This window comes from Triticum urartu, chromosome 3A (assembly GCF_056163025.1).
Source record: "Triticum urartu cultivar PI428250 chromosome 3A, HENAU_Tu73, whole genome shotgun sequence".
In the NCBI taxonomy this organism is placed as follows: domain Eukaryota; kingdom Viridiplantae; phylum Streptophyta; class Magnoliopsida; order Poales; family Poaceae; genus Triticum; species Triticum urartu.
The window spans coordinates 8,657,514-8,672,903 of record NC_141875.1 but is presented as its reverse complement, the minus strand read 5'-3'; the positions used below and the strand labels follow the sequence as shown (position 1 = coordinate 8,672,903).

The window sequence follows — 15,390 nt, the reverse complement described above, 5'->3', positions numbered from 1 at the left end:
ATTGTATCCAAAAGATAATAGATAGTAAACAAATATGGCTATAAGTTGGTCCATCTAAGCAGAGGGACAATTACTAAGTTTTATTACCGGAATTTACTTACTAAATGCAAGTTGTAAGTGAACATTCAAGAATAGCAATAAGTATATGTGAGCGATCGTATCCAAAGCATAATTAGATTCAGTTACTCCTAAAATATGAAGACCAAGGATGACCACTCACTTGGTGGATAGAAACTTGTGAAAGGATAACAGTAACTAGCAGAACCGATCCCCTTGAGTTTCTTGGATTGCATTGACTTGAGTTGAACCATATAGACATCGCCGTCGATATATAAAAACATTGCATTGTTGTCCTCATCGTGACCAACAAATTTCCCATGCAGTTCCCTCCTTTTCCTAATCTTAGGAGGGAGCTCAACAATGTTACGCAACGCAACCGTCTTCTGCCTCAACTAGATGGCAACACCCTTACAGTCCACCTTTCTTTTCCACATTTGAAGGTTATGGCAAGACAACACGATGAGACCAACAACACCATCCTCTGCCTGGGTGATCTGAAAGTGGTCGATCAACCTATTATTCATACAGCGAGGCCCTCTGATCACCTTAAGGTTCTGACTGTCCAAATCAAATTGAAGTATGTTGTCTCGCCCATAGGTAGACGGCCAGTAAAGAACATTACCAACAAGGGTGCTAGGACTAGGAGACATATCAAAAATAGTATTTGTAGCCTCTGTTGAGACGATATCGCCCCAGATGCCGGTCTCCGAGCAGTAAACACAAGCGATGGGTCGATGATCCAGTTCGGACACCAAGACCACCTTGAAAGGGCACGAGTGGCAGCCGCCATGCACATGGCCCTGGCCGCCAGCAGCACAGAGCACCGCCCCGTTGAGGCAGGGGTAGCGTTCATTGAACTTGGGCGGAATAGACACCCGGTGCTGCTTGCCGGTGATAGGATCACACACAACGACCTCATCTCGCACCCAGTCTTTGACGAGGACGCGGCCGTGGCGGCAACCGAGCACTTTGGTATGCCGGGGGTTGCTGTAGCGACCAAGGGAGAGGCGCTCCGGCGGGATGCGGTCTGGAGGGTCCAGGACGGAGCGGAACCTGATCTCGTGGCCGAGCTCGAAGACTCCAAGGAGAGGTGGCTTCCCGTGGTGGGCGCGGAAGCGGGCGACGAACTTGGGGTCGGTGGCGAGGCGTCCCCACTGCTTGCGTACGGCGGATGCGCGGGGAAGGGAGGAGGGCTCCCGCGGGAGGCGGAGGAGGATCTCCATCAGCAGATCTTCGTCTTCGAGGGGCGACCGAGGCGCCGCCAGCGAGGTGCCGCGGCGGCGGCGGTGGCGGCTGGCCATTTCGGCGCCGTCGCTCTCACAGCTACAGATTTGGTTGGGCGTTGGGGATCGAGAGTCTGAGCAGAAGACGTACTAGGGTTGTCCCCCGCAAGTTTAAATTGTCATGATGCGTCTCCTTCTTGCTGTTGCTGGGCCGTCCACACTTTACTGGGCTGGATACGTTTCTTTCTTTGGACCGCCAACCAATCCAACAATCCATTCACATCGTAAATTTCTCATCGCCAATCTAGGGGTAATACTCGTACTCCTATATATTGCCTCAAAAAAGAAACTGGGGGTAACACTTAGCTCAAAAATAAATCTAGGGGTAAGATTTCGTAAACCGGGCCATCCGGCAAAATAACTGCCGGTTTACGGGGTGGAGGCGATTTTACCCTCCCGAATAGATCCTGTATACTCGACCATCCCGGATCTTTTTTTTTGGGGATCCAGCATATTCCGGACCGTTTCCGCTACATATATGGGAATGGGACAATTTTTACATGCACCTGAAAAACAAGAAACGGTTGACGGGAGGGAACTTTCGGCTCCCGCTACGGTCTTTCCTGAGTGCGACCTTGCCGGAACACCTCAACGCCGGCGACCACTGGACCCTAGCTGTGGCCCTACAAGCTGTCGCGGCCCCGCAAGCTACGGTTGCGCGAGCTAGTTGCTGTTGCCGCCGCTATAGGTAGCTGCAGCTGTTGTGGTGTGCGGTAGCTAGCCGCTGCCGCCACCGCCGCCGCAAGATTGATGAGAATGTCGTCTTGCTGTGAGCTCCAGCGCCGGCCCACTATCCATCCTGACGAGATCCTCGCAGTGGAAGCGGACGAGACGTTTTGCGGTATCCTATAAACCGATTTTTGAGGGGCGGGATATATCAGATCTGCTAGAGATGCTCTAATACTGGCATCATTAATCTGACTGCTAACGTGGGACTGATAACAAAAGTGTCAATCAGGATTTCATGAACAGTTCAGTGAGGAGGAAAGTGCCGCAGGAAATACTCAAGCGGATGGACATAAATCATTGGAACAGCTGAACTACCATTCAAACCACAGTTCGGTCTGCTTAGAGCAATTTTCTGACATTCACTTAGTTCAGACCAAATAGCATTTTTGCATTCACTAGTTGTTTCCGGCGGCGCACGGTAATTTCCTGCTATTAATCGCAAAACAAACATATAACTCTGCATGATACTGTATATACGTGGGCATGAAGTATGTAACTCTACATGATACTGAAGCGAACAAGTGTGTGTGTTGAACTAGTGGGGGCTCTGCTGCTTCTACCATTCTTTTGGTCCCGATGCATGGTATATATTGAGTAATATGAAAATTGGACATGCTATGATGGTGCTAGTGCTAGGATCATTTTGTTGGAAACATGCTTTTTCAGCTATCAAATTTTGGGAACTCATTGTGTCCTTGAAAAATAAATCTCACTGGAACAAACTATAAATCTGATTATATTTGACTTATACTACATCCTAAAAGGCTATCCATAAGGTAACATTCCATGACTAGAATTAACTCGGCATGAAGGACAATTGCTCAAATTTCTGGCCATACATGCGCTGGTACAACTATTTGGCACCTTTGACTCGCTTCGACACCGCGCCATGACGTTCGCAGTGCAGCATGATTGGGTTAATCATGATAGGCCAAATAAGTGAGTGGGCACATATAAGTAATCCTCTACTTAGTATGTAACATGAGTTTGGCGGCGCCACTGGTTCACAAGATTACACCTATCATGACTAGTCCAAAGAGAAGGAGCAATGGTAATTGAGTTCTCGATCCGTCCCAAACCTAGTGGTATATATGTATGCCCCCAATTGGCGGCCAGCTCGCCCCTGCGGCATAGTGCCATGCACGATGTTCTCTCTATCTAAACTATAGAGATGTGTTCTCATGAGAGCTTATTTATATACCATCCTAGCTTAGGATGGACCACATTTACATGCACCTTTACTATGAAGATGGACATTTGTGTCTACCATCAAAGTTAGTGAGATGTTGAGTAAAGTGGTTTCGTCCTTCTCAACCACGCTATGTATTATGCATTTGTCTCAAGTACATAAGGGTTTGACATAAACTGAAAATAATGCATGAACCTGCGTTATGGGGGTGATGCGTCAGAGACTCAAGAAAACAGCAAGTAACAGACAGGTTCGTATTAGATTGATTGATGGAAGCGTTCCTACTCTCCAAGGGGAGAGCCGCGTTGCTATATATTGATGCGGACAGAAGACCTGTCGTAGGTTACAAGATAGAACGATCGCTAGGATTCATCCCGTTACAAAAGAAAGAGACAGATAAGGATACGGGATAGAGGGAGAGATAGTTGAGATTACATGGCGTATAGCATTCAAACTTCTAACACCCTCCCTTAATCTAAACTATCCTATGTTCAGGTTTCTCTTGAACTCTTCAAAAGGCTTAACTGACAAAGCTTTAGTGAACCCATCTGCTACCTGATCCTTGGACAGAATGAATCTTATGTCCAATTTTTTTTTCTGCCACTCTTTCTCGTACAAAATGAAAATCAATTTCAATGTGTTTAGTTCTGCTATGAAAAACTGGATTAGCTGAGAGATAGGTGGCCCCAAGTTATCACACCATAAACATGGAACACGACGTTGCTTGATTCCGAACTCATCAAGTAATGATTCCACCCAAATGATCTCAGCAGTAGCATTTGCCAATGACTTGTACTCGGCTTCTGTACTTGATCTTGACAATGTAGCTTGTTTCCTGGCACTCCAAGAAATAAGGTTTGGACCAAAGAACACTACAAATCCTCCAGTTGATTTTCGGTCATCAATCAGAAAAAGCACTAACCAGTGAAGAATTAGAGCGTTTGAACTGAAGCCCCAAACTCACAGTATGCTTAATGTACCGCACAATCCTTTTGATAGTTGTCCAATGGGTGGAAGTAGGAGCATGCAGATATTGACAAACCTTGTTCACGGCAAAGGATATGTCTGGTCGTGTCAAAGTCAAGTACTGTAGAGCTCCAATAGTACTCCTATATTTTTTGCTTTCCTCTTCCTTAAGTGGTTCTCCTTCATGCGCTGAAAGTTGTTCTGAAGAAGACAAAGGTGTGGGCGAAGGCTTGCAGTCTTTCATTCCCATACGAGTTAGAAGTTCAGAGGCATATTTTTCTTGACTCAACATTATGCCATCTTGAATCTTCTTAACTTCAACACCAAGGAAGAAATGTAAATCACCAAGATCCTTCAAGGCAAATTCGGAACTTAAATCATGCAAGAGAGCATTAGTGGCATTTTGTGAGGAGCTCGCAACTATGATGCCATCAACATAAATGAGCACAAACATGACAATATTTGCCTTATTATAAATGAAGAGACGTATCAGCCTTGGACGCAACAAAACCAAGATGCTTCAATTGTGAGCTCAGCCGTGAGAACCATGCTCTAGGAGACTGTTTCAGACCATAAAGAGCTTTATCAAGTTTGCAAACATAATGAGGTGTTTGTTTATTTTCATACCCTGGTGGTTGCCTCATATAGACCTCCTCTTCCAGAACACCATGCAAAAACGCGTTCTGAACATCTAGCTGTCTAAGACTCCATCCTCTGGAAATAACAATAGCCAGCACAAGTCTGATGGTGGCAGCTTTCACAACAGGACTAAAAGTGTCCTCATAATCAATACCATACCGTTGCTTGAAACCTTTTGCAACCAGACGTGCCTTGTACCTATCGATTGAGCCATCTGCTTTGATTCTGTAAACCCATTTGCAATCAATAATATTTTTACCTCTTTGACTTGGTACCAAGTGCCATGTTTTATTCCTCATGAGTGCACCATATTCTTCATCCATAGCCCTTTTCCACTTAGGATCTCCAAGTGCATCACTCAATCTTGTTGGTTCACCTGAAATACACAGCATGCCATACAGGATAGTACCATCTGTTCTTACTTTGGGATTTCTAATCCCTTTTTGCAATCGAGTCATAATCCTTGAAGTGGTGACAGGTTGTGGCTGTAGTTGCACAGAAGACTGCTCAATGTGACTAGCCGCAGAAGATCCAGAAGATCCTTCCAAATCTGTAGATTGAGAGGGCGCAGAAGATCCAGTGGCCAATGGTGTGGTCGAACCCGGAGTGAAGTATTCCGCAGAAGATCCTGAAGCTGCTGTTGCTGTCAGCTGCATGTGCGTAGTGCGCGCGTGCCCGCTACCGCGTGATGACGCAGCGCTCGTGGAGTGGCCCGCCGCTTGGCTCGACGCGGCCTGATCCACCCGAACGGGCTGTCGCCCCGGCGTGCGATCCAAAACAGACCTGCGCGCCTGATCCAAGGCCGGCTGACGCACTGGCGTGGCAGGCGCAGCCAGGTCCTCCTCGGGTTCCGCACCGGCTCCTCCTTCTTCTCCATTGACATGAAATAATAGATCATTTTGAGCCAAATTTTCATGATTTTGATCATTTTCTCTGCTGTTTTCTTCAGCTACCTGCACAGGCATAATACTAGGGGCAAGTAGAATATTGTCAGATTGGTTAGTACAATTGTTATCACCCCCTTGATCAAAATCTGGAAGAAGAAGAATTTCTTTGCGAAGGAGAGCTCCAGCATTTGGATGGAGAGACTCAAAAGGGAAAACTGATTCGTCAAAGACAACATCTCTAGATATATAGACCCGGCCAGTGGAAACATCAAGGCACTTAACGCCTTTGTGCATAGGGCTATAGCCTATAAAAACACATCTTTTTGAACGAAACGCAAGTTTGCGTGTATTGTGTGGCCTAAGATTTGGCCAACATGCACAACCAAATATACGAAGTGATGTGTAATCTGGAGTGACACCAAAGAGTCGTGTTATAGGATTCTCAAATTTGATGACTTTGCTAGGACGAATATTGATAAGATAAGTGGCAGTAAGAAAAGCTTCGTCCCACAATTTGAGAGGCATGGATGCATTAGCTAACAATGATAGTCCTACTTCAACAACATGACGGTGTTTTCGCTCAGTAGAACCATTCTGTTGGTGAGCATGCGGACAGGAAACATGATGAGAAATTCCAATCTTTTGAAAAAAAGAATTAAGTTTCTCATATTCACCACCCCAGTCAGTTTGCATTGCAAGAATTTTGGAGTTCAGTTGGCGTTCAACAAGACTTTGGAAATTGCCAAAAACTTGAAAAACATCAGACCGCTTCTTTAGCAAATAAGTCCAAGTAAACTTACTATAATCATCAATGAAGCTTACATAGTATGAAAATCTACCAACTGAAGTAGGGGCTGGCCCCCATACATCTGAAAAAATAAGTTGCAAAGGAGCAGTGGATACACTAGTAGAGATGGGATATGGCAATTGATGACTTTTAGCTTGTTGACATGCATCACAAACTGACTCAACACTAGACTCATAAGGAAGTTTATTTCTACTAAGAACATGCTGAACAATAGTTGAAGACGGATGACCTAAACGACTATGCCACTTTGCCGATGATGGTTTGGTGACACTCCAAGCTTGTTTATTTGACCATGATGAAGGGGATGATGATACGAGTGGATAAAGACCTCCCTCGCATCTTCCTCTAAAGATGACTCTCCTCGTTGCCAAGTCCTTGATAACAAAAGAGTAAGGATAGAATATTATGAGAACATTGTTGTCAAGAGTGAAGCGATGAACTGAAACAAGATTTTTTTGATGCATGAGGGACATGTAAGACACTATTTAGATGCAAATTTTTCTCGGGGGCTTTAACAATTGAGTTTCCAATATGAGCAATATCCATACCTGTTCCACTTGCCGTGTGCACTTGATCACCTCCGTGGTACCTTTCTCGCGTTGTCAATTTGTCAAGTTCCCCCGTGATGTGCTCGGTGGCGCCAGAATCTGCATACCAATTAGTATCAATCCCATAGGAGTTGGTGATGAGATTGGCCTTCTTCTTTTCTCCATGATCCTCGTCATATCGGTGGTGGAGGTGATCAAGTGACATATTCATATTGGCCGCCGGCATGAAACTTGTAACATATTTGGCACTCGGGATAATCTCCCTCATGCTGTTGTTGCTGCTGGTGTGGTGGCGGTTGTCGTTGGTGCTGTTGGTAGCTGCTGCCTCCACCACCGCGAGCAGGAGAGGGAGAGGCATGATCACGACCGCGCCCTCTGTTCCCTCGCCCGCGTCCTTCTCTCGCGCGGGATTGCCCGCGTCCTCTGTACACAGCATTTGCAGATGAGCGAAAACCAGACGGTCCATCGCCCAACATCTCCATCCTTTGGTCGAACGCTGAAATCTACGAGAACAAGTCATCTACAGTGATGGAGTTTTTGATGGCGCCGACCGCTGCAACAATGGGATCGTAATCCCGATCGAGTCCGGCGAGGATGTAGTCGACCATCTCGCCGTCGGTCACTGGACGACATGCGGCTGCAAGCTCATCTCCTAGACTCTTCATCTTGGTGATGAAGGAATTGCTTGACATGTTGCCCTTCTTGGTGTTGGAGATGGCGATTCTCAGATTTGTTATCCGAGATTGGGACTGCGCAGCGAATAGTGTGGTAAGAGCAGTCCATAAATCATGAGTGCTTTCCTTACCGATGACCTGCGCCAAGATTTCTAAAGTTAACGAGTTCAACAGGTAGCTCAGAACCTGTTGATCTTTCGCCAACCACGGACCATACAGCGGATTGGGCTCGATGGTCGTGGTTTTGTCCGCCTTGGGGACGTCCTCCGTTCTTGCCGGTGTGGCATCTGTGCCGTCAAGGAGGCCGGTTACTTGGGCACCTCGAAGCGCCAGCATTACCTGCGCTTTCCAGAGAAGATAGTTCCCTCTCGTAAGTTTTTCTGTTGGAGGGGCGCCCAGGTTGAGGGCGACAGCGTTGGATCCTGCCATGGCGACGATAGGGCTTGGGCTTCTGCGTCGCTAGATGGGATCAGGGGGTTTGGGTTTCTGGCGCTGATTTTTGGGATCGCTAGACGATAGGGGAAGAGGCTAGGCTCTGTATACCATATTAGATTGATTGATGGAAGCGTTCCTACTCTCCAAGGGGAGAGCCGCGTTGCTATATATTGATGCGGACAGAAGACCTGTCGTAGGTTACAAGATAGAACGATCGCTAGGATTCATCCCGTTACAAGAGAAAGAGACAGATAAGGATACGGGATAGAGGGAGAGATAGTTGAGATTACATGGCGTATAGCATTCAAACTTCAAACAGTTCGCATATCCACATACACAATATGTGAGTTGTTACATGTTCAGGTATTTTTGCATAGTGGCCCAAGGAACCAATTTTGCAGAAACCAGAATTATTCGTCCGCTGCAAAGCCCATGCGCAAATAAATATAACATCTCTGTGTTTCCCTCTCCACTGGCTGTAACATGAGGTAGGAGCAACTCTATTGCTGAGGAGACCACGACCTACTAGTGTAGCCTTTCCCTTCCTATCTTTCTTGTCACAGAAGTAGCACATTGCCAAAATGATATTGAACTGATGGAACATGGAATTATGCCAACCGTAGTTCTTCAAATCCACCATGGGTCCGTCAAATTACATGGGTTAATAGTTAGAGTTTCTTGAGAGAAGTCATAACTAAATTCGTAATACTTTCATGCAAATACTAATCATCTCTAGCTAAATAATACACCAAAGCTTCTCCAGAAAGCTTATTTATGTACCTTCGAAGCTTCAGATCGGAGCATTTCATGTGTTTTCCTTCAATGTTATATTGCCGGTTGCTGTCACAAGTCGAATAGATCAACTACACCAAGAATCCTCCTTTACCACCAACCAGATTACATTTAGTTATTAAGACAGTAGACATTACTAAGATTTAAAGTGAAAGTGAGTGCAAGCTGCCCCCAATGGCATCCCGATATTTTCATACAAAAAATCAACCACTTTTGCTTCGGTAGCCCCCCCCCCCCCCTTCCCCTAACACAAGGATGGCTGAGATTGGCCGATACCCCTTCATAACAAAGGGCATGACGATCATTTTTTGAAAAAGTGCCCGCCCGCACGCCCGCGGGCCCGAGGCGTGTATGTACACAAATACGCGGTGGGTTTTTTAAGTGGGATGCGCGCCTGCCCGTATGCAGATGTGGCTGTTGAACGTGGCCGGAAACAACGCGTGTGCCCTCCTATTATGCCGCGCATGCCATTACGCACCGCCGCCCGCATTCAATGCCCCTGCCGCCGGCTCCTTGGGCTGCCGCACTCGCCTGAGCTGTCGGCTGCCACTTGATCTCGTGTCCCGCGCCGCGTGACCGCAGCCGGCAGCCGACAGACTTGCCGCCTGCCGCACGCCGCCCATGCCGCCTCCTTGCCTGCCGCGCGCCGAGACGTCCCATCGCCTGCCGCGCCTCGGAGCCTCGCCTGCTACACTTTAATTGCCTGGCGCCTCGCTTGCCCCGTCCCGCCCCGCCCGCTATAAAAGCGGCCCCACCCGATGTCTATGCTCACACCGCATGTCCTTCTCTCCTCTCTCTCTCTCTCTCCCTTGCCCCATATCTCTCCCCGCGGCGATCTCTCCTCCGCCGCCCGCGCCACCATGTCGTCGAGCGAGTCCGAGAGCGAAGGTGTGGCACCGGGGGGCGTCTGGCCGTCGAGCCTTACATTAGGGCAGACGGAGGACCTCGTCCGGTATGGCCTCTACCGTCGGCGAAGGTGCCGCGGCCGTGGAGGATCTCCGCCAACGGCTACCCCACGCAGAGCCCTCCCGCGACCAAAGAGGAGCTCCGCGCACCCCGTGGGCGCTACGAGAAGAAGAACCGCCGCCGTTTTTGGAACAGCAAGCGGTTCGACGATGTGATCCACGCCTTCAAACGCGCCGCCCAAGGGATTCCCATCGACGACACCGGTGGAGCCGGCCCCTCCCGCTCGCGCGGGCGTGCCCCTGTCCCCGCCCACGCCCCACCAGCCCCGGTGGATGTTCCAATCCCGTCGGAGCAGGCGGTGCTCCCGCGGGATGGCGACCCAGAGCACACACCTGGGCTCCCGGCGGCCCTGGGCCGATCAGCGGAAGAGGCTGCCGCGGTGGCAGCGTTGGAGCCCCAGGAGGAGGCGGCGGCCTTGGCGGCTATTGAGGCGGTAGTTGCGGCGGAGCAGAGCGATGAGGAAGACTGGGAAGATGACGAGGTCCTTGCCGGCGCCGACAACAACGACCGTGGCGACAATGGTGGTGACGGTGGCTACGGCGGCATGGTGGAGGTCATCGACCTCGCCATGGAGAGCGATCAGGAGTAGTTTGGTTAGGTTGTTTTTATGTTAAAATTTAAATTCCGTTCAAGTTTATGTAAAATATCCTAAAATGCGAATGGAATTGGAATGTTTGAATCAAAATGAAAATTAACTAAAATTTGTGCGACACTGTAACACCCTCGATGCGACTATATCTCCCACGTGTCGAGGCACGACTTAGAGGCATAATCGCATTGAAGGCATATGTCGCAAGTCAGGTAATCATCACAAACATCCCATGTAATAGATAATGAAGAGGGATAACATAGTTGGCTTACACTCGCCACGTCAATCAAGTACATAAATAACATACATCATCCAAATACTCATGGCCCGACTACGGCGGCAAAATAGAAGAAAACCCAACATGCGACACGGTCCCAATCACCCCCAACAAGGCACCACTACTGATCATCAGGAAAGGACACATAGTAACATTGAGAATCCTCGTCGAACTCCCACTTGAGCTCGTACGCGTCACCTGGAGCGGAATCACCTGGACCTGCATCTGGTGTAATAGTAAACTGTGAGCCACAGGGACTCAGCAATCTCGCACCCTCGCGATCAAGACTATTTAAGCTTATAGGAAGGGTAAGGCAATTATATGTGGAGCTGCAGCAAGCGACTAGCATGTATGGTGGCTAACTTATTCGCAAAAGAGAGCGAGAAGAGGAGCCGAAGCGCGAGCGAGAATCTAGAGAGAGCAACCTGCGCAAGCATTACTCCAACACCGTGTCCACTTCCCGGACTCCCCGAGAAGAGGCCATCACGGTAACACACACGGTTGATTCATTTTAATTAAAATTAAGGTTCAAGTTATGTACAACCGGACATTAACAAATTCCCATCTGCCCATAACCGCGGGAACGGCTTTCGAAAGTTCAATCCCTGCAGGGGGAGTCCCAACTTAGCCCATGACAAGCTCTCACGGTCAACGAAGGAATAGACCTCCACCCGAGACATTCCGATCAGACTCGGTATTCCGGTACAACAAGACATTTCGACAGGTTAAAACAAGACCAGCAACACCGCCCGAATGTGCCGACAAATCCCGATAGGAGCTGCACATATCTCTTTCTCAGGGCACACTCAGATTGTCTTAGGTATGGGTAGGCCAGCCCAGAGTTGCCCCTGGTGGCCACCGGCAGCTGACAGGTGGACCAACACTCAGAGGAGCACTGGCCCGGGGGGGTTTAAATAAGATGACCCTCGGGCTCCGGAAACCCAAGGGAAAAAGAGGCTAGGTGGCAAATGGTAAAACCAAGGTTGGGCATTGCTGGACAAGCTTTAATCAAGGCGAACTATCAAGGGGTTCCCATTATAACCCAACCGTGTAAGGAACGCAACAATCCGGGAACATAACACCGATATGACGGAAACTAGGGCGGCAAGAGTGGAACAAAACACTAGGCGAGAGGCCGAGCCTTCCACTCTTTACCAAGTACATAGATGCATTAAGATAATATAGCAATATAATGATATCCCAACAAGTAAATAAATGTTCCAACAAGGAACGGCTCCAATCTTCACCTGCAACTAGCAACGCTATAAGAAGGGCTGAGCAACGCGGTAACATAGCCAATCAACGGTTTGCTAGGACAAGGTGGGTTAGAGGTTCAACATGGCAATTGGGAGGCTGACAAGCAAAAGGTAGGCATCGTAGCATTGGCATGGCAAAGAGCGAGCAAACTAGCATAGCAAAGATAGTAGTGATTTCGAGGGTATGATCATCTTGCCTGCAAAGCTGTCAGAGTTGACTGGATCCTCAAAAGCAAACTCAACGGGCTCCTCGTTAGCGAACTCGTCTCCCGGCTCTACCCAAACAAGACAAACAAGCAACAAGGATACAATCAACCATGTGCAAGCTCAAACAATAAGATGCAATGATGGTATGCTATGCGGGATGCGATGCGGGATGCAAAATGCAAGATACGACAGGAAATGCATGAACCTGGCCTCAACTTGAAATTCCAAGTGTGCCACTGGAAAGATGAGATGAAATTGCTTGAAAACGATATAAAGATCGCCGGAATCAGAGTTACGGTTTGGAAATGGCAAGCGATTCAAATATGACACCGGTCTGCGATTTACAGCAAGTAGGCCTCTAAATGCAATGAGATGAACATGCTACAGCACTCAAACATGGCATCAAAATACATGGCAGGGAAGCATTCAAGATGCTAAACAAAAGATTAGCACCGAGCCACGGCCAATTCAACCATTAACAGGTTCAAACAAGCATGGCAAAAACGCAAATGGAAAACAGATCTCAGACTTAGTGAAATTAACACTTGTCTAAAATTTTAGATCATGAAGCCCTCTTCAGAGCAACAAAACAACATGCTACAGGACCTGATCATGGCAAAGAAGAACATGGCATGGAGCTACTCAACAAGTTTAACAAAAGTCCCTTAGTGACCTTGAGCCAAAAGGGATCCGAAAATATAATAACATGCACACGAACATAGCTAAAACATAATCAGTTTTCAGACTTAGTGAAAACTGACACATGTTGAAACATAACTCACGAAGGCATGTTAACGAGTTCGATGCACTCACTACGGTGCAAGTCATGGCAAGGCAAGCATACATCCATTACGAAGGCACAAAATGCAAGCTATACATGGCAAGAACAATGGCATAGCATGCACGGATCAACTACAATAACATCGGCAAAATCGCAAACAAGTTGACGATCTGCCCAGATTCACAACGAAGCAAAAGTAGAGCTCGATTGACTCAAGCTAGGGTGCTCCATAATTGCAAACAAAGACATGGATGGATAGAGCACTACCATCTTAACAAAACTCCTTTACTGATCATCCTCAAAAGAGGCACGGATCACTAGGAAACAGCATGAACATATGGCATCATGAACTAAATAATCCCAGGACTTAGTGAAATTACCAAGTCCCTGAAAACAGATTTACCGGGTGCCTCACTTTGCAAGCTTGCACAAGACACCACACATATCACAAAAATACATGGGTTGCACCTCTGGAAATATGACAAAACCCTTAATAAAACATATGTAGGACTCATGGGCATATCATGCACACAATAATCATGGCAAAAATGACAAAAGTCTAAGATGAACTAGCAGATCTAGCAATTAACTCACGAAGCCCTCTTCTAACAGCATTTCGGGCATCAAGATGCACTCAAATGAAAATGATGCAATGGAATGAAATGATGTACTCGTCGAGGCGAACATTTTGATATACTATATGTCCAAATCGGAGTTACGGATGCGGAGATATGGCCGGTCAAAGTTAGCACAAAAATTAGGGTTTCGGGGATAAAAGTCAACCGTCGAATTTTCAGATCTGGATCTGGATCTCGGGTACTGTAGCGGCACGATCGATGAGGATCGCCGGGAAGGTCGCGGTGGCCGGCGAGAGGAGGCGGTGGCCGGATCCGGTGGGGCGGCGACCGGATCTGGCCGGGCGGCGTCGGCGGCGGTGGCTACGGTGGGGCGGCGCTGCGGAGGCGGCGGCGTCGCGGGGCGGCCGGGCCGGGCGGCGGAGAGGCGCCCGCGGCGGCGCGATGGTGCGGCTCCGGGCGGCGGGCGGCGGAGGGCGCCGGGCGGAGGTCGCCGGGCTCGGGAGCTCCTCTCCTTGGAGCTTGGCACGGAGGGCGGCGGAGAACGGGCCCCGCGGGCCAGACGCGGGCCCCGCGGGCCGGCGGCGGCGGGCGACGACGAAGTGGGCACAGCGCCACGTGGCAGCGTGGGAGTGGGCGCGGGCGGTGGAGCGGACGCGTCCGGCCGGGGCGGACGTGTCCGGCCGGCGCGGATCTGGGATTTAGGGTTTGGAGGAGGAGGGAATCCATGAATTTTTCGAGGGGGGTGTTTAAATAGGCATAAGTGGAGCTAGGAGAGTCCAAATGAGGTGCGGTTTTTGGTCACGCGATCGTGAACGAACGCTCTAGATGATGGAGCAGAGTTTGGTGGGTTTTGGACCAAATTGGAGGGGTGTTGGGCTGCAACACACACGAGGCCTTTTCGGTCCCTCGGTTAACCGTTGGAGTATCAAACGGAGTCCAAATGATACGAAACTTGACAGGCGGTCTACCGGTAGTAAACCAAGGCCGCTTGGCAAGTCTCGGTCCAATCCGAAAATGTTTAATCCCCACACACGAAAGAAAGCTAGAAATGACCACCGGAGGAGAACGAAGCGCCGGAATGCAAAACGGACAACGGGGAAAATGCTCGAATGCATGTGATGAACACGTATGCAAATGCAATGCACATGATGACATGATATGAGATGCATAACAACGAAAACAACACACGGATACAAAGACCCGAACCCGAGAAAATAAATATAACTTAACGCCGGAAACGGCAAGAGTTGGAGTACAAATTGAGAAAGTTACATCCGGGGCGTTACAACACGGCATTAAATCAATGTTGTGCGGTAATCTAAAAAAAACATGCCCCGCCTCTGATGCGTACAATTGCAGGAGGGTCGTCGATATGCCTACCACGATGAAAGAACTTTTTGTAATATAGATTTTTCTTATCTATGTTTTCATTTTTAAGATTTGTACAAATTTTAATATGCAATAAAAGAAATAAAAATTTGCACTGTGTTCACAATCTCCAAACAATCAGCTTCCACCTTTAGCGGCATATTGCATCACTGTAATGAGAGTGAAATAACATTTAGTTGAGACCAAATAACATTTTCCTCCCTCCCTAGTCTGGTACTATCTTGCAGTGTGCAACAGCTAACCCATTAATTTCCTGATATTCATCTCAAGGCAAATTGAGCAAAAAAAAAAGAGAGAGAACGGGTGGATCATGATCACATTGTATCGACGGAGATGT

The 15,390-nt window shown here is 48.2% G+C and overlaps 1 protein-coding gene across 1 annotated transcript; it reads right to left on the bottom strand.

The window, feature by feature from the left end:
- Positions 1–227: 227 nt before the first annotated feature.
- On the bottom strand, positions 228–1,408 carry LOC147977710 (uncharacterized). The gene has a single exon (XM_087516422.1). It carries the CDS (start codon positions 1,359–1,361, stop codon positions 453–455), a length of 909 nt encoding a protein of 302 aa, XP_087372548.1. The 5' UTR covers positions 1,362–1,408; the 3' UTR covers positions 228–452.
- Positions 1,409–15,390: the final 13,982 nt, after the last annotated feature.

Excerpts from the sequence above, each read along its gene's own strand:
- LOC147977710 (XM_087516422.1), bottom strand. The coding sequence starts at position 1,361 with ATGGCCAGCCGCCACCGCCGCCGCCGCGGCACCTCGCTGGCGGCGCCT.